General features: G+C 47.0%; 9 protein-coding genes across 9 annotated transcripts, besides 1 other annotated feature; 6 read left to right on the top strand and 3 right to left on the bottom strand.

Moving 5' to 3' along the window:
• Positions 1–23,269: part of a sequence feature (contig 1.135 1..301041(1)) that runs on past the window's edge.
• Positions 721–1,422, top strand: ANIA_07978 (uncharacterized protein; the record flags this gene model as incomplete). Its single annotated transcript, XM_676155.1, has 2 exons — positions 721–1,191; positions 1,306–1,422. 2 exons carry the CDS (start codon positions 721–723, stop codon positions 1,420–1,422), a joined length of 588 nt encoding a protein of 195 aa, XP_681247.1.
• On the top strand, positions 3,045–4,594 carry ANIA_07977 (uncharacterized protein; the record flags this gene model as incomplete). The annotated part of the gene is made up of 3 exons (XM_676154.1): positions 3,045–3,511; positions 3,635–3,797; positions 4,304–4,594. The coding sequence occupies 3 exons, from the start codon at positions 3,045–3,047 to the stop codon at positions 4,592–4,594; spliced, it is 921 nt and encodes a 306-aa protein (XP_681246.1).
• Positions 4,829–6,100, top strand: ANIA_07976 (aminoglycoside phosphotransferase family protein; the record flags this gene model as incomplete). Its single annotated transcript, XM_676153.1, has 4 exons — positions 4,829–5,664; positions 5,705–5,862; positions 5,892–5,933; positions 6,069–6,100. The coding sequence occupies 4 exons, from the start codon at positions 4,829–4,831 to the stop codon at positions 6,098–6,100; spliced, it is 1,068 nt and encodes a 355-aa protein (XP_681245.1).
• ANIA_07975 (uncharacterized protein) lies at positions 8,513–9,918 on the bottom strand. The gene is made up of 2 exons (XM_050611178.1): positions 9,398–9,918; positions 8,513–9,309 (listed from the first exon to the last, which is right to left on the bottom strand). The coding sequence occupies exon 2, from the start codon at positions 9,251–9,253 to the stop codon at positions 8,546–8,548; it is 708 nt and encodes a 235-aa protein (XP_050467230.1). The 5' UTR covers positions 9,254–9,309; positions 9,398–9,918; the 3' UTR covers positions 8,513–8,545.
• On the top strand, positions 12,226–12,745 carry ANIA_07974 (uncharacterized protein; the record flags this gene model as incomplete). Its single annotated transcript, XM_676151.1, has 3 exons — positions 12,226–12,228; positions 12,267–12,497; positions 12,638–12,745. The coding sequence occupies 3 exons, from the start codon at positions 12,226–12,228 to the stop codon at positions 12,743–12,745; spliced, it is 342 nt and encodes a 113-aa protein (XP_681243.1).
• Positions 13,214–14,324, top strand: ANIA_07973 (BTB/POZ domain-containing protein; the record flags this gene model as incomplete). The annotated part of the gene is made up of 3 exons (XM_676150.1): positions 13,214–13,341; positions 13,399–13,525; positions 13,590–14,324. The coding sequence occupies 3 exons, from the start codon at positions 13,214–13,216 to the stop codon at positions 14,322–14,324; spliced, it is 990 nt and encodes a 329-aa protein (XP_681242.1).
• Positions 17,048–18,064, bottom strand: ANIA_11585 (uncharacterized protein; the record flags this gene model as incomplete). The annotated part of the gene is made up of 4 exons (XM_050611177.1): positions 17,048–17,082; positions 17,211–17,261; positions 17,621–17,629; positions 17,887–18,064. The coding sequence occupies 4 exons, from the start codon at positions 18,062–18,064 to the stop codon at positions 17,048–17,050; spliced, it is 273 nt and encodes a 90-aa protein (XP_050467229.1).
• On the bottom strand, positions 18,609–20,360 carry ANIA_07972 (MFS transporter; the record flags this gene model as incomplete). Its single annotated transcript, XM_676149.1, has 5 exons — positions 18,609–18,612; positions 18,838–19,523; positions 19,576–19,653; positions 19,703–20,081; positions 20,143–20,360. 5 exons carry the CDS (start codon positions 20,358–20,360, stop codon positions 18,609–18,611), a joined length of 1,365 nt encoding a protein of 454 aa, XP_681241.1.
• ANIA_07971 (Zn(II)2Cys6 transcription factor) lies at positions 20,782–23,087 on the top strand (the record flags this gene model as incomplete). Its single annotated transcript, XM_676148.2, has 5 exons — positions 20,782–20,890; positions 20,939–21,507; positions 21,563–21,594; positions 21,732–22,526; positions 22,575–23,087. Exons 1-5 carry the CDS (start codon positions 20,802–20,804, stop codon positions 23,085–23,087), a joined length of 1,998 nt encoding a protein of 665 aa, XP_681240.1. The 5' UTR covers positions 20,782–20,801.

Here is a 23,269-nt window from a genome sequence, read left to right as displayed (position 1 = left end):
GCTACAACACCCCTTGCAACTCTTTGGCCTGTCCGGCCTATCAAGGCCCACCCGCCCCAAGCAAAGGCCTTTGCAATGCACCCGATGCCACCGCTTCTATGATACACGAGCCTGCCGCTCCAGCGAACGCTGTATCTCCTGCGGATCCTCAAAACAGGAACATAACTGCCGTGTGCAGTGTATTAACTGCTGCGGCCCGCATGCAGCAGACTTCCAAAAATACCCAGCCAGACCCCACATCCAGAGGAACACTGTCACCCGCCTCTCAAAAGATGCTCTAGCTGCTATCTGCAAGGCAGGCTGGCTTGCCTTCTAACAGGAGCAGAAGAAAGCAGAAGAAAGCTCTAAACAACAAACAGATAAATACCCATACTATAAACCAGCCTACAAGACAGCTCACCCAGGAGCTCTTAAACTAAACCCTGACCTCCCCTGAACTATGAAAATACTACAAGCTAATGTAGGAAGGGGGGGCGCTGTACATGACCTGCTACTCTCCTTTGAAGCAGATATTATTCTTATCCAAGAACCTTGGACAAATACAGCAAAGCACCTAACCAAGACCCACCCACGATATCAGCTGTTCAGTCCCCTGACCCGATGGACTGCCAGACCCAGGACTCTAACATATGTACAAAGGGATCTCCCAGCCCATTCCCTCCTGGAACCAATCTCACCAGACATCACCACAATCTACACGGCAAGGCCTTACTATCATCAATGTCTACCGCCCCCCTAATGACCCAGTTGGCCCCTGCTGGTGCTGGCTCAACACCCTCTACACTTTCCACACTCCTAGGATATGCACCCCCAGAGAACACCATCCTAGCAGGAGACTTCAATACCCGGCACCCATTCTGGCAGCCAGATACTGAGTCTCATGCTGTCACACCTGGCGCAACAGGATTATTAGACTGGCTTGATGCCCATGAGCTGGAACTTCGCCTTGAGCCAGGCACCCCCACCCGTGGACCAAACACCCTAGACCTTGTCTTCTCTAACCTACCACTAAGGGCCCTAGTAGAAGACCATCTAAAGACTCCAAGTGACCATGCAACAATTGGAATAATACTGGAACAAGAAGAGCCCCCGCCTATATACAAGCTTGGATCTACCAACTGGGAGAAAGCCAGAGCCCTGGCAAGCCCGCCTGACCCAACCCTACTAATTGACCTACTAGCCAAACAACTGGTCCAGATATCCCAGCTTGCAATACAAGGCGCATCAAGATACAATACTCGCAGACTCCCCAGGACCCCATAGTGGACTCCAGAACTAACAGACATACTACACCAAACAAGACAGCAACAAAACCCCGACTATAAACAGCTCTGGAAGGCCATTGTACAGGCAAAGGCTGAATACTGGAAGCAGCGAATTGAACAAGCCACAGCACCTATAGATGCAGTTCAAACTTGCTAAATGGATACAATATCCAGACCAGCTTACTGCTCCTCCCCTGAATATACAAGGGGCACAGGTTACTACCCTACAGGGCAAGGCAGATGCCTTCCTTAATCACCTCTTAGAGAAGGGGGCCCTGCTTCCAAATCAGACAGAAGAGGGACCCCCAAACAAGCCCCTGGGCTTACTACACCTGCCAACAAAAGAGCACTGCTGGGCTGCTCTCTGTGCCCCACCCCCGTCTGCCCCCAGGGAGGATGGACTTGCCACTACTGCTTGGAGGGAGCTCTGGCCTGTACTAGGGGATACAATCACACAACTGTACTACAGGTGTATGGAGGAAGGCTGCTTTCCACTGAGCCTGAAGTCAGCAAAGGTAATAATGTTACCAAAACCAGGAAAGAGGGGCTATACCCAACTCAATGCCTGGCGGCCAATTAGCCTCCTCTCTACCCTAGGTAAAGGCCTAGAGCGCCTCCTAGCACAGCAGATAGCTGTAAGAGCAATTCAGGCAGATGTGCTAGCCCCCTGCCACTTCAGGGCCCTGCCAGGACGCTCTGCCATTGACCTGGTCCAGGTTCTTGTTCACAGGGTAGAGGAGGCCTTTCAACAGGGAAAAGATGCTTCACTACTCCTACTAGATGTAAAAGGGGCATTTGACGCTGTAATACACCAACAGCTCCTTTCTCACTTACGCCTGCAAGGATGGCATAAAGGCTTACTCCAGCTACTTAAGGACTGGCTTACTGGCCGCTCTGTATCTGTTCATATCAAAGAAGGCACTGCCACAGCACCAATTAAAGGCAGACTCCCCCAGGGGATCCCCCCTATCCCCAATACTCTTCCTGCTATATGCAGCAAGAATAGTCTCTACCTTAGAGGGCTCCTTCTGCTATGCAGATGATATGGGCATATTATTAACTGGGAATACCCTGGAAGAGAGCTCACAACAACTGGTAGAGGCCTACAAGCAAATTACTGCTCTAGGGACAGAGACAGGCCTCCCTTTCTCAATAGAGAAAACAGAGATACAATACTTCTCTAGAAAGCAGCAGCAGCATCTCCCCACAGTTACTCTACCTGGTATAGGGGAGATTACACTATCCCTATATACACAGTAGTTAGGAGTTCTTCTGGATACAAAGCTTACTTTTAAAGCCTATATTAATTTGGTCTTTAGCCGCGGGAAACGACTCGCCCAGCACCTAAAGAGACTTAGCAATACCCAGCACAGCTGCCCAGTGGCCTCCATGCAGGCAGCAGTTATACAGTATATTCTTCCAACAGCTCTGTACAGGGCAGAAGTCTTCTATACAGGCAAATGACAAAAAGGGGTAGTTAACTCCCTGCTTTCTCTCTTCTACACAGCAGCCCTGGCTATTATCCCAGCCTACAAGACCACCCCTACTGCAGCACTCCTCCGCGAAGCAGACCTACCAGACCCAGAAGCTCTACTCAACAGCATCCTCCAGAGGGCAGCAGTGAGATATATGAGCCTTGATACTAAACACCCAATTGCCTAAATAGCCGCAGAGACTACCGCGGGCAGGCCCAAAACCAGGCTTAAAAGGATCCTACAGCTCCTCCTCAGCCCCCTGCCAGAGCGCGCTATAATAGAGCTGCCTCTCCCTCCATTATGCATGCTCCCAACAGACAACAAAGGCTACAGCCCTGCCCCTTTACAGATTTCAGTGTACTTAGATGGCTCACGGACCAGCCAGGGGGCAGGGTATGGCTATGCAATCTACTTTGGCCCTATCCTCATGTCCAAGGGACATGGTCCCGCGGGCCCCAGGACAGAAGTCTATGATGCAGAAATCATAGGTGCTGTGGAAGGCCTACGCGCAGCCCTGGGACAACCATGCGTTGGCTACTCCACCCAGCTAGTTATCCTCCTAGATAACCTAGCTGCAGCCTCCCTGCTAGCAAGCTATAGGCCAACCCCTCACAGACATGGTCTGTCAGAGACCTTTAGCCAACTAGCCGCCCAGTGGATGGAAAGCCCTTCAATCCTAACCATGCAACGGAAGCCCCTTCAGGTCCGCTGGATTCCAGGCCACTCTGGAATTGCTGGGAATGAGCTGGCAGACAAGCTCGCTAAGCTAGGGTCTTCTATATACAGCCCCGACATCCCCCCCTCCCCAGCACTACCTACAACGGGAGGCAAAACAGTGGCTCCGTACAGAGATATATACAGCATATGCTAATAAGGCGCCTGAAACCTACAAAGCCCTGAATATCAGACTCCCATACAAAAGAAAGCCGCTCCCGCGAGCACAAGCTGCCCTGGTGGGTACTTGGCCGACTCGTCGCCGCCCGTACAGGCCACGGAGACTTTACGGCATACCACCAGCGCTTCAACCACTCAGACTACCTGGAGAGCTGCTCTTGTGGTAGGACCAAGACCCCAGTGCACTTCTTCTTCTGCCCATACACCAGAAAGCGCTGGAAAGATAGATGGAGATGTATAAGGGACGGCCCGTCAAAAACAATAGACTGGCTCTTAAGTACAGCTGCTGGGGCTGAAGAATTCAGCCGCATCGTGCAAGAATCATCCTTCTTCAAGGATATATGCCCGAACTGGGCCCGCCGGAGCGCTTGATAGTGCGACAGTCCACACATCTACCTGGATAAAGGGTCCAGCCCCTCCCCCCAATCTATAGGTAGTCGAAACAGGCATCTGCCCTCGAAGACCTAGCCAGGGCAGCGCCGGGTGCTTCTTCCGCTCATTTCCAACATATATTGTCCATAGTTGCTGCTTCAAACCTGTATCTAGCTAGTTCCTAGGCAGTTCTGTTTAGGTAGCACGTCCAGATGCCCCCTGGGAGGCCGCAGATCACGTGGGCCCCGTGATCCGCCGAGTGACGTTAAATAATAAAACCAAACCAAACCAAACCAGTCCGGCCATGTCTTCCAAGTTGTTGGAGACATCCAAAATGGAATGACACATGGCCACAAACCAGCGAAGAAGCCAGAGGAGTCGGCCACTTATCAAGGCAAAGTTCTCATTGGAAAAATCTCCGCCGCAAACTATTCCCGGGTAAAACCAATTTGCGACTCTATTCCCCCTCCAAAAAAACAGTTCGAAGGTCCTCGAAGGCTTTACCCCGAAGAACCGATCCGACGCTGCCAGGAATGGACAAAGGAGGCTGTTGAGGCTCTGGCAGCAGCAGGAGTGCTTGAGAAGTAGCCATTCTGTAAGGGTTATCTTTTGGCTGTGGCTGTTTTGAGTGAGAGGACAATGGAGGGACAGAAATAGAATCCGCTGTGGGGCTATTTTGCCAAGACCCAGCTCTTGTCTGACAATTAATTGCTCACTTATATATATTTCATGGCGCATACTTAAACCGATGATCTCTCCTGTGATCCTTACCCCTCCAAACTAACTTCGCCGTAATGGCTTCTCTGGTCAGCCTTCCATATTATGCCTCTGATTTACCTTCCCCCCTCCCAACGGAAACTGAAATTGATGACGCCCAGGACATTTGCTTTGGAGTATGGAGGGCGAAGGATTGTCCGGGTTGGGCACTATTTTGTTGTGAAGTTTGGGAAAGGTGTCAACCTCCTCGAAGGGGAGAATTTGCTGTTCGTCCGAGAAAAGACCAATATTCCCGTTCCCCGGGTCTACGCCCTTTACACGAAACCCGAGACAGGGAAAAAGTATATTGTGATGGAGCAAGTCCATGGCGAGACGCTACAATCCTTGTGGCCTCGGCTGACCTCACCTGAGAAGGACTCCATTATGAGTACCATGAGGGCTTATTTCGACGAGCTGAGGAGTCTTCCGCCGCCAGAATATTATGGCAGCCTCGGTGGCCGAAGTCTTCTTGATGAAATCTTTTGGACGCACGAAGTTAACCCCGCGATCAACGGCCCATTCACAACTGAAGACGCGCTCAACGAGGCATTTGCATTGAAGTATGTTTATGATGATCGGCCTTGCTTCAGAGCCGAGTTCTACCGCCAGTGTCTGCCACGTATTTTTCATGACCATCAGCCAACATTCACCCACGGAGACTTTCAAAGGAAGAATATAATCGTTCAGCGCGCTGAGAACGAGGCTGGAGTAGAAGCACCCAAGGGAATAAGAGTAGTTTTGCTGGATTGGGAAAAGTCAGGGTGGTATCCGAGTTACTGGGAATATTGTCTAGCTGTCTGTGCCTTACGATGGGATGATGACTGGTGTCTCTGGGTTGAGAAGACATTGGATCCGTTTGTTTCTGAGGCTGCATGGCTGCAGACGCTTCGTCTTGAACTATGGTCATAATTGAACTATGGTCATAATACTATTGCTGGCAAGGGTCTATCAGCAGAATCTGATTGGTGATATGTTAATGAAAGAGGCGACCAGAAAGTGCTATCAAGACAAATCCTTCTGGTTGACGCATGAATACTTCCAGCAGCAAGATCATAGGCATGTCATCGGGCCGCGCGTGGTTCAGCTAGACCAGGTTACTGGTGCATGCTTGACATAGGGTTTGGGGCAGAAGAAGTGATCCTTAGGAGTGGCACTGGTTTTGCCACCAACTGTAAGTAGACCGTATCTAGAGTGAATGAATCTGAGATTATATTCAGGATTATCCTGGAATAGTGGATGACCCCAGCCGAGGCAAAAGCAGTGTTGTAATGAGATACTGAATGCTGTGTTACATCTTCACCCGTAGGTAGGAGGTCAGGCATCATTAGAACTGTCTAAATGCCTACCTACCTCCCATTTTGAGCGAAGAATACATAGATGCTTCCGCTCGGATCAGCCAATCCGGGTAAGGTGTTGGTCCGCGTCCTCGCGCAGCTGATACCCCGCACACGATAGCATGAGTTGCACACATGGTTTCGGGCTTTAATCCTTCAAATTTTCAAGTCAAAATAAACGTCACTGGGTTCATTTTTTGAGTGATGCAGCCACGGAAGCACTTCTGTACCCGTTGCCAGAAAGGCTTTGGTACGGTTCAGGCTAAGCAGCGGCATATATCAGACTCACTTAAGCACCACCCTGCAGCCTTGCTCCTCGCCGACAGATTATCCAACAAAGGAAGAACTCAACGAGCATCTCGAATATGACCATAACGTATGCACGGCTTGTGACCGCCAATTTAAATCACCTGGCCAGCTTGTTCAGCATGATGTAGACAAGCATAATATGTGTCAGACGTGCCGTCGGTATTTTAGCAGCCCGTCTAACTTGAAAAGTGTTTGTTTTATAGCTCAACTACCGGTAACTGGCTGCTAACGAAATGTTCCATAGCACAAGATTACCCATGCTAGAAGGGATATTGGCTGTCCTGGGTGCTCGCGTCAGTTTCCCACGAATTCTGCAATGATGTTGCACCTCGAAGCTGGAACATGTACCTCCGGTGTTGACCTCGACGAGATAAACCACCTAGCTTTTGAGTGCTATCAGGCGCAAAGTTACAAGTCCTCAAATACAAACTTCAACTTCGAATGTCCAACCTACCAAACACCATTTCTGTTTATGAGTGGTCTTCTGCAGCACATAGAAAGTGACGGCTGTGAGGAAGAGTTGGGTAGCGAAAGTTTGCTTGGGACATTCCTTGAATTTGCTAGGTCGCGCATTATTTATGAAAGCAGCGAATGCTGAACATTGGCACAGTGCAGAGAAGAGTGTCTCTGCTTCAGGGTCATGGAAATTCTCAAGGATATAATTAAAGAGCATGAATATATGAAGCACCTACTACTGCAGTAGTAAAAAGCTGACAGCGAACGTAAACACTCTGCACACCCTTAAATGTAATCTAAGGATGCCTGTAATCGTCTAAGCAATTCGCGGATGTCATCAACAAAATGATGGACTACTCCAACTGTCACACTGTTTCTGACGAAGAACTCAGCATCCCTGTCTTTATCCGAGGTCCAGACCTTTAGTCAAGACTACTTCTACACAAGAACATAAGAATCAAAGCTTGCATTCATGATTTGCCTGAATTACTCCTCGTGGATCAAGGAAGGGCATTTAAGCACAGTGGGTTTGATTCAATATGAGACGGCAAGCCATCAGAACATCTAAACAACCATTCTGGTGCTTATATTCGGAATCCTAAGCATGGAGAAGAGAATTATGTACATGAAGAGGTCGACTGTGGGATGTCTCTGCGAAACGAGGCTTAACTTAACTCAATAGGCGGTCAGGGATGGCAGAAGTCAGTTCATCGTGTACACCGGTGTACACGATGAAGCTGACCAATCACACGACGCTTGTTCTGGGCACCGCACCCAGAATGAGCTCTGTAATCTGTGCTGGTTAGCGATCACGGCGCGTAGAGCCGTGATACAATACACGCATGATATTTCAAAGCCAACAGAAAATGCACTTTCATCTTTCGTGTAGAGGCGTACAGTCTTTCTAGAAATCGCCTTCACCGACAAACATATGACAGTTGTTGTTCTGCCCCACTACCGAGACAATTAGCGCGAGCAGTATATTGAGCCGTCAGCACTTTAAAAGGAAGGCGATAGAGGGCCCTGTGCATTTCCCTCCATACGAAGCATTGGGAATACATTGTCATATCGTATACCTCAACCGTATAATGTATCCACGACCTAGCATACACGCAACATTCACTTTTTACCAACCTAAAAGATATTCATTGCAAAGAAATTTAATATACTAATTGATGAACTACGTACTGTCAAAGTTTTGTACTTGGGATTTCTAAGGCTCAAATCACTACGAAATTTGTTGACAAGTCTAAGGTTGTAGGCCTGATCACGAGAAAAATACAAAAGCTACTATTTGCGCAAAATGTTATACAGGATATCTATCGGTAAAATATACCGCTAAGCCAAAAAGCCGTCATGACTTCCAAATTAGTCTTAGACAGTCATATTTTCTAGTCGACAATATCTCATTTACGTGGGCGTTCTTTAAGTGGCCTCCGAGGGTGTTCAGCCCCAATACGTGTGCTACTGGGGGCGGGGATATTTCTTGAATATGTCAGGTCTTGCATTAATTACGAAAGCAGCGAATGCTGAACAGTATGTAGCACAGGTCAAGACCTTGTTATTAGAGATCAGAGAAATACAGGGGAAACTAAGAGCGCGAGTATATACCAAACATGTATTACAGTGATGCAGTAGTAAAATTATGATAAATAATACAAGACGGTGCAACTCCCAAGCCGATCTAGACAGGTTGATAATCGTTCAACCACTCCCGAACATCATCAACGAAACGCCGGGCAACTCCAACTACAACGCCATGTTTGACAAAGAAATCAACATCTCTATCTTTGTTGATTTGTCTGAGATCGAGGCCATTAGTCAACGCGATGTCGCACGCTTTGTCAACGTTGTCTTTAAGAATCTGGGAGTTCACCCGTCTTTGCTGCCAATCCGAATACTTCCGGACGGCTAGATCGAGCGGTAGATCCGGAATCATAATTGCATCATCAAGGCTAGGGTCTGAATAAGGGAGCAATGGCGGTGAACCAGCTGGAGTAATTAACGTCGATGCCTGAGCAGACTGCGCAGGTAAAAGATGGATATTAATTGGTGCCGATGGCGGTGATTCGTTTGACGATTGCCTTCCAGTTTTGCGTTGCCTTTCCAACCGGTGTTGCTCTTCTGCATATAATTGTTGTCGAACCTCATCCGGGACATCGTCATGAGATTCAATGTTCAAATTTTTCTTCTTTACCAAATGAACAAGGTGTCTCAAGTGGTGTGTCTTGAGTTTGTAATGCTTCTTTCCCACGGGGTCCTGCCAGCAGTGCCCGTCATGGTTATCACATGGTGGCCCAGGACATCGCAACGCATTGTAGACAGACCGCCAAGGCGAGTATTGACCAGAGCTTTGCTCTGCGTCAATCTGGGCATCCCTATCAGCAAGCATAGTCTTGGTCACTGAAGTAGCACCGCGCTTTTCTCCAGCGCGAGGCGCATTATAATCTGCAAGGTAGTTAACGCAAATATCAAGTTTGATCTTCTTTCCCTTGCGTAACAGATTGGTCCACTGAAGGAGCTGCCTCTCTATGACAGTCCAATCGATATCAAGACCCGGGAAGTCTTGATAAAGATCATTGGCCGAACGATCGTTACCGACACCAGAATGGTTATATTATCTAACCTAGCCCTTCGGTTACGAAATATTGGTCGCCGCTTGACATCCTGAACTTTGTTCTCCAAGGTTTCTTGCCAATACGCACTAGGCGCTATGACTATATCTGGTTCTGTGACCCTTACGGCTGGGCGGTGGTTGAGCTTAACTTTCCAGTCGATCAGATAAGAATATTGCGCGGCTTCGGGTTCCCCGAACGGAGTTTCTGGACTGTTGTCACCTATCTGGCTTGTGGAGGGGCTACGCACGGGAGGCGTGGGTGTCCGACCGAAGTTGCCTGCGGTAGGGGCGGGATAGAGCGGGGTTCTTTCCCATGAATCGAAAAGCTGGAATTGCGAAGGATCATCTGGATAGTGGGGACTGAAGCTCACTGCCTTCAAGTAACTGCCGAGGAACCTAGCGTGACCTCGTATGTCAGTCTCACATTCGGTGCGTCACCTTGCATCGGGTAGGCTGCAGCTAACAGGCTGAGGAGAATGATAAGCAGGATCATGAGTTTATCATTCACCAGCCAGTACCAACAAGGACACGAGCGTTCTTTTTCGGTCTGAGTCAGAAACTAGGGAGTTGGGGATGTCGTGTCTACAGCTCAATCTGCAACCACGGGGATGTCCATGTTGACAGATTGCCAGTTCCTATTTTGCACGTGATCGGTGCGGAACCTTCGAGAAAAGAATGGTCTGATACTGTTACTGTACGTATGGAACGAAACGTAATGTATCACGGAAAGATAATATTCCGAAACTATCCTATATATTGACTAGCGTCTCTTGGCGCGCTCAAAGAGTGTAGAGGAGTTTTTTTTGGGTTGTCAAACTGATTCAGCCGCCGACTGTATCATTAAATCTTCTATCAACTACTAAAAGTCTGCTTTCTACGGAACTGCGACACTGTTGCTCTGAAGTTAGTACCCACTGTGACCATGATCCAATAAAAATCACTGAGATTTGATCCAGCAGTGCGCTGAAGGCGCTAGTACCTCAAAGTTTGCCTAACTGACCAGACGCTGATGAGAGCCTAATTGATCATGCAACCATACAGGAGAATCATTAGACTTGGGCACTGCTGTAAACAGTATTTCGAAGTTAGCAGCTTTAAAGAAGCTGTAACATAATATATCACATCATGCTTTCCTAGTTGCACGTGGATGTATGATATTGTCAACCGGAGGTCTCTCCTTACCAGTACTAATCAACAGCCAGCACCTCTCATTTCTTTATTCATTTGCATATTCGTTTGCTTGTTTGTTTGATGCATTACACCGTTTGTATGTCTGAGCTATCTCCTACTCATCGAGAACCTTCTTCTGAAGCCCCTGAGAGCTATAAATTATCCATACAAACTGTAATTAGAATGATCAAGACCTTCAATACTTTCGTTCGCAGCAGACCTTAGTCCCATGACCAGAATCGACGCTAGCAGCCACCTCGAATGCTCACATATTTTATTATTCCCTAGATTTGACTCTGCTTGGTTTGCAACGTCCTATCTACAGCTTAAATGAACCTTTGGATTCACCAACTTCAACATGTCTAATTATGAACCCAATGATGAAGGCCCATCCCAAAGCTCGCTTGTCGGCCAAGCCAGACAGATAACTCTGCAAGTGGGGGAGTCTCGATTTGTTACAGCTTATGAAACACTTGTAACTGAGAGCATTTTCTTCGCATCCCTGCTGTCTGGGCGATGGGACAATGCTCTTCCCGACGGGTCTTATTTTATTGATGCAGATCCTACTCTGTTTGAGCACATCCTGCGTTATCTCAGGCATGGGGTGCTCCTGATATTTTATAGTATCAACAAAGGTCATGACCACGCATTATATCTTGCCCTTCTTAAGGAGGCAAGATACTTTCAAATTGCTCGGCTCCAAGACTGGCTTGAAAATAAGCAATACCTCCATGTGCTAGCTGTGGAGTGTTCAGTTAAAGAAGTTAAAGGGACTAGTAATCTTTCTACAACACTGCCCACAGACACAGCAGTTGTGCACTACCCCAGATAGGAAATCAGAAAGGTGTATATATGCCCTCGGGGGATAGGCTGTCACCGTGGACAACCCCAATACTGTGGTATAAAATGCATGAAGGCACAAGGTAATAAGGATGCTGCTTATGAGGAGGAACCAGCTTTTAGGTATCTGGTGGTGAAAAAACGAATTGTCCTAAATATACAAGACTGTGTGGTTAGTCAGGAAGGGCTACCTACTGTTACAGATGGTTGACCTCTCAAGCCTCCCTAACCCAGGGGAACTCTGTCGTGAGCTTGCAATCTTGATTAACTTACCAAATCTCTCTCTTGACAACCACATCCAACCAGTGTGATGTAATGGGCGAAAAGTCTGCTCTTGATCAGCTGCAAGAATGTATCAAATAGAGATATTAGAACAAACTCTTTGTATTGCTTGTTAATTAGAAGGGCGTAGCAGACTAGACTGATATTATAAGCAAATACGTCAGGCGACCATAGATTGACAAATGGATATGTCGGACTTATTACCAAGGAGCATTCCGCGCAAGATATCGCCTTCCAGAAGAGCCTGGCAGTAACCAGTGCTAGTTTTATTACTCATAATATAAGACAAAGTAGATTGCGGCCCAAGATAGACAGAGCATTCGCCCATCCTACTCTGTGCATAAGTTCCCTCCAGCCTAAAAGAAACACCTTTAAGTTGGGTATTTACAGCAGATTTCGGCATCTTGACTGTCTCAGGCATCAGGCCCAGGCCTGCCGCATCTAGTGGGCCCAGAATGGTTTGTATACTGGTAATTATGTGCTCCAATTCCTTCAGTCTAGTGCAGATATGGTCCAGATACCCACGTGCAACAGACACACGCCTATCATTTGGCCCTATATTTGCGCGACTGCTGATTCGCAACTCCTAGGAAGGTCAAGAAATACCGGATGGGCCCGCACCCTTGCTGTGCGCTTTCAAACCGACGTTTTTCCGGTAGAGCCATCCTTATATGGGGCGTGGGCTGACTCGGCGATAGCTTGTCTCCTTCGGGATTGTTCGTACCAGGTAAGTTGCTATCCTGGTATCAACCCTCCGGATAAAGCCTTCCTTTAAAGATGATTATTGTAGGAATCAGGCATTCAATGCACCTTCATCTTTCTGAGGCACGGAGAATTGACATGTTCATCCAATGAATCAATGTTCAGTCTTTCAATGGTAGGAGATACCCTATCCGCAGAAAACACTTGTTCCAAGGATGTACTTACTGGATTGTTGGCCTTCTGAGGTCCAAGGGTGCTGAAGCGCTGAAGTAGGGCGTCAGATGTCATCCAATAGAGATGAGCTTCAGGGTTCAGGGTTCCAACACATCTTCGTTCTCTGAGGCGGATCAAGATCGCCGGCCAATGAATCTACATTTGGCCTTCAGTGGTTCGAAGCTGATGTTCGTCAGTTTGACTATGAAATTAATTGGCTCATGCTGAGGTCAGCTCATCGTGCCCTTGTTGAAGCACTTACCACTTCACTCAATTCACCCCATCTTGGCCATGTACAAAGACCGCTCTCAAAACGCCATAGGAATTTTCAGCAGAGAACACTCCATATGTATTAATGGTTCAAATTCACCTTGCTTGAAATCGCCAATGCTCTGAAGTAGGGTTGAACCCCCAATTATAAGAAAATTGACTTGTTACAGATATCTACATTCCTATGACCCCGTCAACTGCTTCTAGCATCTATCAAACAGACAGAAACTTGATTTATACTTCAATTTCTACCCAGCAATGGGGCTGAAGAAGAAAAACCGCAAAGTCTCACAATCATCTATGCCAGCCGATCCAGAGCTTGAGCCAGAGTCCTCTAACTGGCCAGATAAGAAGGCACAAGAACATCTTTTGGATCTTATTACTAGGTAAGAAATGTGTAACACAGCTTAGTTCAAGAAGCATTGCTACTAATGTAAAATTAGCCTTCATCTCAACTCAGAATACAGCGATTTGGAAATTGTCTGCAAGGGTAGAACCTTCCCAGCTCATAAGCTTGTGGTTTGCTCTAGGTCAGAGTATTTCAAAAGAGCTTGTTTTGGAGAATTCAAGGTGCGAAAAATCAGACTTTTAAATAGCCTTCAGACTAAGTCTAACCGACTGCTTTTGTAATCAGGAGACCCGCGAGCCTATCTGTCTTGACAATACAGACCCAGTCCTTCTTGAGAAGGTGCTCGAATTCCTATATACGGGAAATTATACTGTCAGACGCCTTATCCCTGAAGCTCAAGATCCACAGCTTAATAGCAATACGGAGTGTGCGAAAGAGTCTTTGATAATGTCTATCTCGAAAGTACATGCTCCAGATCAGCTTGCATCACAAGTAGAAGAGGCCACCAATGAGATTAGCATGCGCAATTCAGAAAATATCGCCCAAGACCCCATTGGTGGAAGCAACAAAAGCGACCAGGAGGATGCTGTGGAACCCGTCATTAATCCTGCAGCTGAATACCACCCATGCTATTTCTACATGCGCGTGTCTGGTAAAGCAGACTATTTTATAAATAGCTCCTTAGAAGACAAAGCAAGGGAGCAATTTCGTACATCTTTTACAGATTGCTCAGAGAGAGATTTGTTTGCCGAGGTGATCAAGGAGCTCTACTCAGAAGGGGCCAACTACCAGGACCTAAAAACACTGGCAATAGATGTGGTGGTCAACAATCTGCCTAGTCTTCAAAAAGGTTTCAGCACAGCAATTGATTCCCAGCTTCTAGAGGCAGTCCCTAACTGCGCTATTGATCTTTGTCTTGCAATAATAGATAAGTATATGAGCGAGCCACCTAACATAAAACCATATCCACTCGCCACGGGCTTTGAATATAAGGGAGTTGACTACAAGTCTCTACTATAAGATTTTAAGAAATAATTGAAGAGCATGAGATTGAGATGCTTCTTGAGAAGGTACAAAGAATAGGCCTGATATTAGCAGGTAAAAAGAGGTTTACAAAGGACTGAGAAGTAACAGTAACACGTCCGAGTCAAACTTTGTTTCTTTGACCTTATCAAGAGGCGTTGCTTCTAGTCGTAGCAGACTAGTCCAGCATAGATTTAAGAGATCTTTTAGAATTCTGTATGTTTGTTTGATATACTTTTAGAGGAAGCTACCACGCTTTTCACACAGGACTTCCAGAAAATTGTCAAAGTGGCATTCTAGTACTTGTTGGACACTAGTAAAGGGGTCAGCTCTTTATAGAAGGATCTTTGGGGGATATACATACATAGTATTTGAGATCTCAAACTCTCCTCTGCTTGGAAGAAAATAGACTATTGATTTACCAAACTCTAGGGCAAGTATATGCCAGTTCCTGCTATTATATAGTTTACATTGTAGGATTTTATATTAGTGCCTGAATTCTGGATCATCCTGTTCTAGCAGCAAGAACCTCTTAGAAGTAATATATACTATAGTCTCAGGATCAGTAAATGCTTGCTGGCTGTCTTGCTGGTATTGCATCCTTTTTTGCTTATACAACTCAACAAGATCAATTAGGTGTAGCCTTGTTCAAATAGAAGCAATTAAACTAGAACCCTGTAATATGCAAAGGGCATTCAACATATTATCAACAAAATCCAGTTTTGGAATAGGGAGGATATTGTTATTTTATTGCATCGAGCCTAAAATTTCTTGAAGCTGAGCCATAGCAAGTGGACTGGCTATAGCAAAAAAGAGCCACGTAGTCAAGAGCTTGTCAGGCCCATATTCAGATATGGATCCCGTGAGGTTTCTCTTTATAATAGAGATGCTGTATTTGCATCCCATTATCCTCAGCCACTTTGTCCAATCTGGTTTGTGTCTGGGCCTTCTAGGCCGTGGCCTTGCACCGCCTGAGTGTAGCAATGGCAGTTCTTGAAAAGGTAAGGCTGGTGGTGGGGATAGTAAGGTTGTATGTTTCGTGCCTGATACAGGTTCTGATTGAGTGGTCTCAAAAGTCGTGCTATCACCCTCTTGAGAAGTTCCTGTCTTCGGAGAGAATCCTAGTTGTTGAATGTCCGATTTGCAAAGTTTGAGTTCCTTAAATCTGGTAAGCTAAAAGAAGAGTTGATGCAATAGTTACAACTCAGCTTATATTATACAATTTGTCTATAAGGCCTTCTATCTGGTGATATCAGTTTAAAAGAGTTATTTTAATATCATTTTGGCTCATGGTGTGCTTTGGTTGGAGATCAGTTCTGAATTATTCACCTAGTGGCTATTTATATAGGAAAAATGGAAAATAATCTTTTTCTGTGACAACAGTAGCCTGATATATAGGAGCAAATTCAGTTGTCCTCTACTATTACTGTAGCAAATAGAGAAAAACTTGGTTTAGGGAGCATGCAGAACAGATAAGTCGATAATAAGTAGTTATAACAGTGACGAGCGCAAAGGGGCTCCATGAACTAGGAATGCTGAAAGTATATGAGCAAATAAATAGTACTTATCTCGTCGCAGAAGATATATATGATCGTGGGCTCAATAGGTGGGGTCCTACTTCAGTCTACTTATCTGCTTTTGTCAGCCTGAAGCATTGCTGAAGCTCTGCTGAAGTCTGGCACTATTCTGCCTTGCTGGACATTTCAGGCTCTCAGCCAATAAATAGTAACAAGTCCTGTTCTAATTCAATAACCATTATGCCTAGATTTGCCCCAGAACCTTGGTAAGATTTACTGTTAATATTGAGATTACCATCACAAGTTGAGTGTCTTGAAGCAGGTTAAAATCCTCTGTTGTAGCCAATCAGACTTGCGAGGTTGGCCCAGTGCTCATGATTTTGATTGGACTGTAGAATAACCGCTGCGGCGCTAAGCCATGGGTCAGCTTTTATTGACTCTTGAGATTTTAGTTCTGCAGCAATTGATTGCCTGTGACTCATCTCCTGAGTATTGTTGTAGGTATTGATGGCATATCCCAGTGGCTTGTGTGTTACAATATTTACAAGGCAGGTCTAAGGTACATTAGGTGTATCTGGAAAGTATATAAAACAACTGTTAGGGCAGATATTACTAAATATATACTTAGAACAATAAGAGCACTCTTCCGCACTCTTATTAGAGTCGTAATCTCTTTGAGCGACGCAGCAGAGGCTCCGTAACTTTGGGTTTGTAGGACTCCAATAAATGCGGGTTGATGTTTGCTGTTTCAGGACCAACAGAGGAAGCGGGAGTGTCAGTGCCTGACTGACTATCAGATTCTCCAGATATTACTGTACTATCAACAGATGAAGTACTTGCTAGTCTCCTCCAAAACAGGTCCATTTGTAGGAAACATATGATTAACTTTATTTGCAGTCCACCGATGGTAGTTATAATAGCCAATATTATCCTTGAACCTTGCATCCCGGCCCAGCTCTCGGAGTGCTTGTCAACTTGAATTATATATCATTGGCAAAGACTTATAAAGTTTGTAGCCATATGGGGTGCGGTCAAGGCGTCGAAGGAGAGGTGTATCTAGTTTCTCCAGCTTCCAACGGAGGGGAAGAGATGGCCGCTGCTTTGGAACTCGGAGCCGCCAAATTAACTTTGGTGTTAATTTGGTATTTTCAAAAGCATCATCGCGGAAAGCTAATAATATAATTTGGTTGATTGGGTAGTATGCTAGTTGATAATCGCCGTGCATGAAGAATTTGGTTCTATGAGGAGGGGAAAAGTAAGATTAGATGTGTTTATGCCAGAGAGAAGATGCCTTACCCATCAGCACCTTCCGGCCAACCTTTGAGATTGCGGAACTCGATAATCGCACAAAGAACATCGCACTTACTATCCGGGTCTTTGAGATAGAAGAGCTTGATATCGTGATAGCAGACTGATACTGGAAGATTATTTATTGATATATATTTAGGGAGGTTGCTCTGGAAAGTCTGGTTCCTTTTGCATTTGCCTACTAATATATCTGCTAGAGATGCTTTTTATGGAAGGAGGATACCTAGTCAAGTTCTAGTAATAGCAGACCAGAGCTGGATCATGGCAAATTGAATAATTATACTTCTATGGCAGAAATGCTTTGAATGTACCCAATAATAGCAGTAGGTAATACAAAAGACATCCACGTCCAATATATTCTTGTTCTTTGTTTATCTAGGTATCTTGTGCTCAGCAGGGAGTACATGTTCAAGGAACTGTTGTCCTTATTAGCCCTCTATCTGCAGAGTCCAAGGAAACCTAGCTTACCCATCACATCTGTTCATGAATATTGTCATTCACACAGCACCGGGCAAACAGACTAAAGTATTAACAAAGGCATCACCAGTATTCATTATATAATTAAAGAAGTTTCTTCCACGAGATTCTGTACATCCAATTAAAGAAGTTTATATAGATGGCTTGATCCTCCAAGAGCAGGTAATCAACATAATCCTTGTTTAACTGGATGCAATACCTATTGTATGTTATTTCTAAGCCATTAAATAAATATTTAGAGTTAATAGTATACTTACTTCCGCTAATATTATTTGATAACAGCAAGACCTTCCAGGGTCTTGGGCTTGAAGTTTGGGGGGAGCCATCCAAGGCTGCGAAAATGTTCCAGTCTAGCTCGAGTCTCCTCGCAGAGAATGGGATTAGTCCAAAATTGGTGTCACCGGGTTGAGCAGGGGGAACCAGAGGAGGCGTCATTGAGGCAGTCAGAAATAGTGTAGAGAAGTAAGCTGGAGTCGAGAAAAGACTGGCCTTTAGAATCAAACCAAGATTGTTAAGGCGGGTGAGGGGGGAGGGTGAACAGAGGAACAAAGAAGCAGGGAAAAGGTAGCATTTTATAGAGTACTTGACCAGGCTGGTCAGATCTAGGGCAGCTAGATTTGGCCACGAAGGAGCCCATTTTCAGGGCGATTTGGTCGTGATTTGAGATGGACTGAAGCTCGCTGCGGTCGAGCACTCATTCAAGTTCAATCAGAGGTGGGAACTAGAATACTTGGCGGGTGCAGAATAGTGGTGTGAGCACACATGACAATGTTAAAACGGTCGCTCGCTGTTGAGAGTTACGGGTGGAATGCGGCCGTTTATGGCCTCACTAGCGGTCATTTTCAGCGTCGATTCCACAGGTCCTCACATTCTAGTTGTAATATTGCATGCACCCAAAGAATTATACATGAACCCTGTAGAGGAACTGCTGAGGGTTTAAGAGTCTCTCTAATGGAGACATTGAACCTTTCATCGATACCTAGCTATGCATAAAATAGAATAGCAGAAATTAGCGACAATATCCTCGTGTAGCGCTGAAATGGTAAAATAGATCTATAATATCTACCTCAATGTAATGCTATAGCTTCACAGGGAAACGCTCCCTAAGCCATCCTCCGTAATGATAGAAAAAGAGTGGCACTGGAAGAAAAGCCACGCCTATAAAACCTAGAACGCTATTTCCCCACCCAAGTCCTAGATCCGCATACAAAGGTGGCCCTGCCAATGGAACAAAAGCTGCAAAAAGAAGTCGGAGAATGACGTTTGCAGCCAAAGCAGAGGCGGCAGCCTCAGGCCCAAAAGCATCCACCATGTAGAGCTGTGTCGGCATTATGATCCAGAGAAGGCCGAACCCAAAGAAGGATGTCCCGATGATGGGCACGATCCAGTGAGTCTGCTTCTCGGCAGCCCAGCCATACCAGAAGATGCCGACCGGTACGGCGGGCATGACCCACGCCATGGGCTTTAGGCGCCCTTCAGGTTTGGGCGAATCTCCAAGTGCCTTTTGCAGCTTGTCGCTCACAGCGGCAAAGACTCCGAGAGAGACGGCCATTCCAATTCCAACGCCGAGATATGACAGGCCAGAAATGCCGGCGGAGAAATTGTATTGTTCCTCAAAGACCGTGGGAAACGTAGTGAACAGCATAAAAAGGAGGCCGAAAACGAACGCGCACAGAAGTGATAGGAGGAGCACGATAGGGGACAAGAGGAGAAACTTTGTTGGTCGAGTAATCGCGCGGACGAATAGCTGGCGGGGGGTCAGGCCTCGATCCATCTTCGAAACCAGAGCCGTATTACCAGTTTCTTTCCGGAGACGAGCAGCCTTCCATTCTAGCAGCACGGCGGCATTTGTCTCGCGGAGGAAGAAGATCGATATGATGAACAATACTCCTGCCTAGGTCGAACTGTCAGCGACTCGAGAATAGCAGAGGTCGTACTTCACTCACTAGAACTGTAATGATCCAAAATGTCCATCGCCAGCCGATTAACTCGGACACGAAACCCCCGATAATTGGGCCCAAGACCTGAATGATCGTCAGCATTATGACGGATCATGCGGGCGATGTCACCTACTGGTCCCAGAAGTGGTCCTGTAGAGAATAGAGACATGGCCCTTCCACGCTGAGCGGGCGGGACGACGTCGGCAACGGTTCCTCCACCAACTGTCAATGGGCCCGAAGATGCACATCCGGCCAGAAATCGAAAAACGAGGAACATGCCTGTGTTTTTGGCCAGCGCACATCCGATGAGGAAGCCAATGTAAATGACATTGCAGGCGTGGTAGATCACAAGACGTCCATACAGTTCAGAGAGCGGGGCAATGAACATTGGCCCAACGGCGAAGCCGCAAAGGTAAATGGACACGGTGAGACTGACAATGGTGGAACTCGTGATATGGAACTCCTTCGCAAGCGAGGCGGCTCCAGGGGCAAACATTGTCGCGGCGAGGTTGCTGTAGGGCTATCAGTCAGCACGGGAATGGCTTCACCAAAGGAGTACAGTAACCGCCTTACGCAGTGAGCAAGAAACCGCTGGCGAGCACGACTTGGCTCATGCGTCTCCATGCTGGCCAGTTCCGTGGATTATGGGGATCGCCTGGCCCATCCCAGTCGACGACATTGTCTTTTGTCTCTTGTTCAAACGCTGTTTGGTCAGGTTCGCTAGATTGTTGGTCATGGCCATCTCCCGATATCGCCGGCTTTTCATAGGCCAATTCCAAATCGACCGCCATGAGTGCTGTCAGAACGCCTCTGGGAGGTTGCCGTGTTGTCACTGGTGCCGGGGTTTACTCCCTATATATTTTATTTATGTTTGATATATAATTGAAGGCAGCGTAGGCGGCCGGTCACCGACCGGACGAAGAAGGCCGCGTAGAGGGGTCATAGCTATAGCTCATTGGCAAGGCTAGTTGCACCAGCTACTAAATCCGCAAAATCCGCAAATGCGCAGCCGATCTGGAGATTTGCTTGATAGAAGAAAGCTTGGAGAGCCACAGCGGTGCAGACATTGTGGTTGGCGCGCGGACGGTCGACGCGGAGGATCGACGCGGAGGGTCGGAGGATCGGAGGATCGGACGGTCGGACGGTCATCGCTATCTCCGTTGTCTTTCAGTTTGCACCGCCAAACTTCTTTTTCTCCCTCTACGAGGTTGGGCTTCGCGAGACGTCACATCATGGCCGACAATGCTCAACGTCCGCGTCCGCCGCCTAATCGACGCAGAGACAAAGTCCAGCTTTCCTGCGACCCTTGCAGACGCCGAAAGTACGTGCTTTGATATTTATCAGAGTCGTGCACGCTTACCTTTGCCAGGCTGAGGTGTGACCGACAGCACCCATGCGGAGCTTGCTCAAGGCGTGGCCTCACCCACTCTTGCAGTTATGCTACGACGTCTTCTCCGCCCGATGCTCGGCGTAATGTTCAGCGGTCCGTTGCTCCACGGCAGTCCACCAGCCTTCAAGGCAGAATCTCTGAACTGGAGAGCCTTGTCGTGACACTCATGAAAGGCCAGCCACTCCCAAGCCCGCCCGCCCTGGCATCGCCGAGACCAAGCTCGCTATCAATCGCAGATGGGTTCTCTGAGATTCAGAGACTGAATGAAAATCACGCTGGAGCTGCATCGCCGGCCGACCCTGGCACCCTAAAGTTGCGCGAGTCTGGGACCAGCTATTTCCAGAGTATTCATTGGGAGGCTATCCTGACCAAAATAAGAGGATTGAAGGAGGATTTGGTCACTGATAGCACGGCTCTGCCCGGTTCGCACTTGTTCTATGGCCCGAACCGTCATGCCACTCGAGATGAAATCCTGGCTGCTGTTCCTCCTCGTACAGTTGTTGACCGCCTCATGGCCCTTCATTTTGATTCCTACATGATCACTCCGTGTCAGTACACCCAAGCGTTCTTTCCGTTCTCAGAGGCATTGACTGGGTGCTGTAGATCTCATTCATTGCAATAAATTACTCCGAGAGGTGGGTTTTTAACCGGGCGGATTGCAAGCAATCTGACATTGGACTAGTACGAAACCTTTTGGAACGATCCGTCGGCAACTTCGATTGCTTGGATCGGTCTCTTGTTCTCCATGTTATATGTTGCTGCGCAATTGCAGACCTTCACCATTGACTTTGCCGACGAGCGGGCCGAATCGCTCAAGGTGGAGTATCTTACTATGAAAGATGTCTTCCGGGAGAAGGCCGTTCAGTGTCTCATTTTGTCCAGGTATACAAGGGGAGGCCCGTATATCCTGGAAACTCTTATAACGATCCTTACTGGAGAGTTTGTGCTCTTGAAAGAGAGCGCGACGGATAGCTGGCTTTTGATCAGTCTGATACTCCATCTTGCAGTGCGCATGGGCTATCACCGAGACCCAGATCACTTTCCTGGAGTATCTCCATTCGAGAGTGAGATGCGTAGACGCGTCTGGGCTATAATCATTCAATTAGATCTCGCTCTCTCCTTGGAGATGGGCCTTCCTCGAAGTGCCACAGATACGCACATCGATACAAAACAGCCCCGCAATCTGTACGACAGCGATTTTGATGAAGACACAACCGAGATGCCTCCGCCGAGGCCAGAAACAGAATGGACGCCGGTGCTCCCTCTCATTGCGAAAGGGCGACTAATATCAGCCCTTGGCTTGATTTGCGACATCAACAGCGATATTAATCCCCCTTCCTACGACGAGCTTATTAAGGCCGACGCACTTCTTGAAGACGTGCACAATCGTGCGATTCCGCCTGTGCTGCGCTGGCAAAGTATGCCAGCACCCATTACGGATAGTCCAAGCCTTGTGGTACAGCGGGTGAGTGTGGAGATGACCTATCACAAATCACGCATCCTACTGTACCGAAGAGCATTGATCAACTACCCAGTTAGACAACCCCAAGAGCGGGACAGGGAGTCGGTGCGTATTTGTTTAGATTCCGCACTCAAGATCCTATCGTTTCAACAGATGCTTCACGAAGAGTCTCAGCCATTTGGTCGTTTGTATCAGCTTAGATGGAAGGTCAGCCATATTTTTAACCAGGATGTTCTCCTCGCAACGAGCGTTCTTTGTCTTTATCTTCAAGACGTCGATAAATTTGAAGTATCCGAGACTGCGGGACAGACAACGTGGTCGCTTAGGGCTGAAGAGATTCGACAGCAACTAACAATATCGCACAAGGTTTGGCTTCAAATTAGTACGGCATCTGCGGAAGCTGGGAAAGTAGCAAAGGCTCTTAGCATCGTCCTTGGAAATACAGAAGCGTCTGTCGTGGACGGTAACGGCTGCGCTTCTTACGACTTTCTGACGGATTTTGATGCCAGGCCTCTCAATGAACTTGGCGCAGCTTTCAACAATCAATGTGAGAAACACACTCCGCCATACCGATTGCCACTGATGAAAGTTTTATCAGATTTTCCGTCTGGCTTCTACTATCCTCTCACATTTTTCGATAACGTACTGGAATCTCGGGGAGTATGAGAATATGATTGTTTTCTGTCAGTAGTAATTTCGGATGACATTCAACAAGCGTGCCACTATCGAAATTGCAGCATCTAGGAGTGATCGCGGATTCCGAATATAGTTGGCAGATACATTCAGAGAAGTGATGGAATCGCTCTCATTCACAATTTGGTACCAAAATATCCTATCGGACTAGCATA

Source organism: Aspergillus nidulans, chromosome II (assembly GCF_000011425.1).
Source record: "Aspergillus nidulans FGSC A4 chromosome II".
In the NCBI taxonomy this organism is placed as follows: Eukaryota; Fungi; Ascomycota; class Eurotiomycetes; order Eurotiales; family Aspergillaceae; genus Aspergillus; species Aspergillus nidulans.
This window is presented reverse-complemented; position numbering and strand designations above follow the sequence as displayed.

Bases quoted from the DNA above. Each gene is read 5' to 3' on its own strand.
- ANIA_07975 (XM_050611178.1), bottom strand. From the start codon at position 9,253: ATGCTTGCTGATAGGGATGCCCAGATTGACGCAGAGCAAAGCTCTGGT.